Source organism: Rhincodon typus, unplaced genomic scaffold (assembly GCF_021869965.1).
Source record: "Rhincodon typus isolate 14 unplaced genomic scaffold, sRhiTyp1.1 hic_rhity00000967, whole genome shotgun sequence".
Classification (NCBI taxonomy): Eukaryota; Metazoa; Chordata; class Chondrichthyes; order Orectolobiformes; family Rhincodontidae; genus Rhincodon; species Rhincodon typus.
In genome coordinates, this window is record NW_025966605.1 from 27,744 (window position 1) to 32,079 (window position 4,336).

Sequence of the window (4,336 nt, forward strand, 5' to 3'; positions counted from 1 at the left end):
GGTCAATGCATTGAGTATAGGAGTTGGGACATCATGTTGCGGTTGCATAGGACAGTGGTTAGGCCACTTTTGGAATAAAACTTGGAATTTTGGTGTCCCTGCAATCGGAAGGATGTTGTGAAACTTGAAAGTGTTCAGAAAAGATTTACAAGGATGTTGCCAGGGTTAGAGGGTTTGAACTATAAGGAGAGGTAGAATACGCTGGGGCTATTTTCCCTGGAGCATCGGAGGCTGAGGAGTGACCATATAGATGTCTATAAAATCATGAGGGGCATAGATAGGGTGAAAGGACAAGGTCTTTTCCCTGGGGTTGGCGAGTCTAAAACTAGAGGGCATAGGTTTAAGGTGAGAGGGGAAAGATTTAAAAGGGAACTAAGGGGCAACTTTTCCACGCAGAGAGTGATGTGTGTATGAGCTGCCAGAGGAAGTGGTGGAGGCTGGTACAATTACAACATATAAAAGGCATTTAGATGGGTACATGAATAGGAAGGGTTTATAGGGATATGGGTCAAATGCTGGCAAACGGGACTAGATTATTTTAAGATGTCTGGTCAGCTTGGACAAGTTGGACCAAAGGGTCCGTTTCCATGCTGTACAGCTCTGTCACTCTAAGTAAAAAGAATTTTCTCAGTGAAAACTCTGTGGACAAGGACCATTGAATGCCTTCCCAGGCTTTCCCTCCACCCACTACATCCAGTTGTTTTGTCTGTCTGGATCTATCTGTATGTAGGGGCTGTTTTATAAGGGGGATAGAGTTATAACAAGGAGATGGTTTATAATTGTTTTCTTGTTAGGTATAGAAACCTGGTCTGTGCATTCTATCAACCTGGGTCTGAAAAAACAGGTAATTTGGGTGATCTGTGTATGTTGATAAACTCTTGAACCTTTTTTGACATTCTCCAGAAGTAGTGGGGCTCAGTTCCTAGCACATTCCCTTAGCGAGGTGTAACACCAGCTTTCCCACATCTCAATGATTCCACATGATACGTGGTGTTCCGAAGATGGGTCCTTGGCTCATTGCTGATGCTTCATCCTTGACCCATTTCCTGGACAGTTTTCTTTGGTGGTGCCTTCCATTCTCAGGGTCAGGACAAGGAGGCAAGGCCCAAGACCACTGGAACAGGAATTGAATCTGCACTTTCAGCATGATTCTGAACCACACAATAGCCATCTCGCTGCTGAGCTAAATGGTCTCCAATTGTTACTGCAATATCAATATCCAAGATTCTGAGGTATATACTATATCTATACTGTGTGTAGATAATGCAAAATGTTTCGGCATAAAGTCTACGAGGTGGCAATGGATAGACCAAATATATTTTATGATTCTTAACCAAGCAATAGGCATTCAGTTGCTGAGCTAACTGGCCTCATCACCATATTTAACAAAGAAAACATTCAAATGTGTGTTGACTGATTTCAACAGTGTACATCTACAGTTTCCATCGCCTTCTTTAAATCAGGGATGAAACTTCATTGAAAACGATTCTGGGAAGGTTCACGTTGTGTTGTTTCTTGGAATGAAGTTGTAGTCTTTGTGGTTGGTTGGCTCGCCGAGCTGGTTCATTGTTCCACAGACGTTTCATTACCTTGCTGGCTATCATCATCAGAGCAGCCTCTGAGGTGTTGTCTTATGAGTAATGGTTGACCAGGTTGGGCTTATAGGAATTGGGATTTAGGAAAATGAGAGATGACCTTATTGAAAGGTATAACATTGTGATGGTGGATACTGGGAAGATGTTTCCCCTCTTGGGGGAGTCTAGAACGGGATGGGAGGGAGCGGGGGAACAGCTCCAGTGTGAGGGATCTTCCATTTGAGATGGAGAAGAGGAAGACGATTTTCTCTCAGAGGGTCAACAGACTTTGCAATGCTCTCCCTAAGACGGCAGCAGGGTGGGGTGAGTCTTTGAATTTATTCAAGACAGAATTAGACAGATTATTAATTTGCAAGGGAGTCAAGATTTTCTGAGAGAGAGAGGCAGGAAAGTGGAGATATACCAGAATCACATCAACCTGATGTGTACTGAATGGCAGAAGTGGCTCAAGAGGTCAAATGTCCATCCCCTGCAGCTATTTCTTCTGTTCTGATACATTCACAGACAATGATCTCAATCCCAACGCTCATGGACCAGACAGACACACCAGCATCCCAGTCTGAGGACATATCAATACAGCGGAATACAGTCAATATCTAACACACAACTACCTTCACACACAACAGCACTTAATTCAGATTAGTTCCAAACTCTTACACTGAGGCATCAAGAATTTAATGATTAGCCCATTTGTCAATCTTTTCCCCCAAACGCATGCAGCACTGTTTCATACTGAGTCAAGCCAGCCCCGAACATAGGTGTTTTGGACAGGCAGAATGAGGCAGGGCCCAGGGAATGGAGTTAACCACCTGACATTCCTCAATACAGTCTTCCACCTGAATGTAATCCTGCAGAGAAAGAGATCAGAACATTAATCACAAACAAAATTCAGACTCAATACAACTCATAACCAACTCCCTCTCTAACAAGTACACTCATTGGGATACAGTTCCTGAAGGAGCTGACTCGCACTGGGATACAGTTCCTGAAGGGCCTGACTCTCACTGGGATACAGTTCCTGAAGGGGCTGACTCTCACTGGGATACAGTTCCTGAAGGTGCTGACTCTCACTGGGATACAGTTCCTGAAGGGGCTGACTCTCACTGGGATACAGTTCCTGAGGGCGCTGACTCTCGCTGGGATACAGTTCCTGAAGGGGCTGACTCTCACTGGGATACAGTTCCTGAAGGGGCTGACCCTCACTGGGATACAGTTCCTGAAGGGGCTGACTCTCACTGGGATACAGTTCCTGAAGGGGCTGATTCTCACTGGGATACAGTTCCTGAAGGGGCTGACTCTGACTGAGATACAGTTCCCAAAGGTGCTGACTTGGGAATTTTGACAAATCTAATTACCAACTGTCTGAATATGGAACATGTGAAACTAATGACAGAGCTCCTGGCAATGTCCCTGACTCCGTCTTATGAACTGGGAGGTCAGAGGGACAACCAGCCTTTCTCTGTGTTTCGGTAAACATGGCGATTACTCACTGCATCATTCTCGACCAAATCCTCCAGGTACTTCATGATGTCATTGAACGTTGGCCGCTCGTCATGTCTCTCTGTCCAACAAAAATCCATCAACTCATAACTGAAAAAAACACCAAGAGTTCTTAGAAACAGGGACGCAGCAAGCTCACTACACAGTCCCCACTCCCAGGACAGGGACAGCACGGGTTAGATACAGAGTAAAGCTCCCTCTACACTGTCACCCCATCAAACACCCCCAGGACAGCGGCAGCACGAGGGTAGATACAGAGTAAAGCTCCCTCTACACTGTCCCCATCAAACACTCCCAGGACAGGGACAGCATGGGGTTACATACAGAGTAAAGCTCCCTCTACACTGTCCCCCCATCAAACACTCCCAAGACAGGGACAGCACGGGGTTAGATACAGAGTAAAGCTGCCTCCACACTGACTCTCCGACAGCCTTCCATCATTATCATCTGACCATGTTTTGAGGGTGGGAAGAGAATTTCAGAAAAAATACTCAGATGAACTTTGGCTTCTTACATCTCATCTCGACACTGTGAGGGCTTCTTCATTTTATATCCAGAGCAAACGTTCAGCACCACCTGCTCAGCAGTCTCAAACTCTGGGTACGGGGAACTACCTGGAGACCGAGAGACCGAGACAGTGTGAGAGAGAAGTAGGGAGAGAGAGTGATGGAGGGAGAGAGAAGGGGGCAGGGATGGGGAGAGGGGGGGAAGAGAGTGCGAGAGGGGGAGAGAGAGTGAGAGATGGGGGGAGAGAGCGTGGGTGGAAGGGAGAATAGGAATAGAGAGTGAGGGGGGAAGGTAGAGTGAGAGAGGGGTGGAGTGAGAGTGACAGTGAAAAGGAGGAGAGATACAGAGGGACAGAAAGTGAGAGACACATAGAGTGAGAAAGACAGATAGAAAGAGGAAGAGGGAGAGAGACAGAGTGACAGAAGATGAGAGGGAGAGAAACACAGAGAGAGAGAGAGAATCAGCGGAGTCATCAATGTCACACAGGGAGGTGTTGAAGTTGGGAAGAGGATGTCAAACACAGTCGGTATCCACATTGAGATAACAAGGTGTCGAGCTGGATGAACACAGCAGGCCAAGCAGCATCAGAGGAGCAGGAAGGCTGACGTTTCGGGCCTAGACCCTTCATCAGAAATGGGGGAGGGGAAGGGGGTTCTGAAATAAATAGGGAGAGAGGGGGAGGCGGATAGAAGATGGATAGAGGAGAGGATAGGTGGAGAGGAAACAGACAGGTC

General features: G+C 46.6%; 1 protein-coding gene across 1 annotated transcript in view; it reads right to left on the reverse strand.

Moving 5' to 3' along the window:
• Positions 1-2,253: 2,253 nt before the first annotated feature.
• The window catches only part of LOC109938337 (tyrosine kinase receptor Cad96Ca-like), a 6,681-nt gene continuing 4,598 nt past the window's right edge, over positions 2,254-4,336 (reverse strand). Inside the window, exons 3-5 of the mRNA XM_048592284.1 lie at positions 3,610-3,709; positions 3,086-3,185; positions 2,254-2,443 (exon numbers count right to left, since the gene is read on the reverse strand). Of these exons, the coding sequence (XP_048448241.1) occupies positions 2,333-2,443; positions 3,086-3,185; positions 3,610-3,641 (243 nt within the window). The 5' untranslated portion in view covers positions 3,642-3,709 and the 3' untranslated portion in view covers positions 2,254-2,332. The remainder of the gene's footprint in view (positions 2,444-3,085; positions 3,186-3,609; positions 3,710-4,336) is intronic.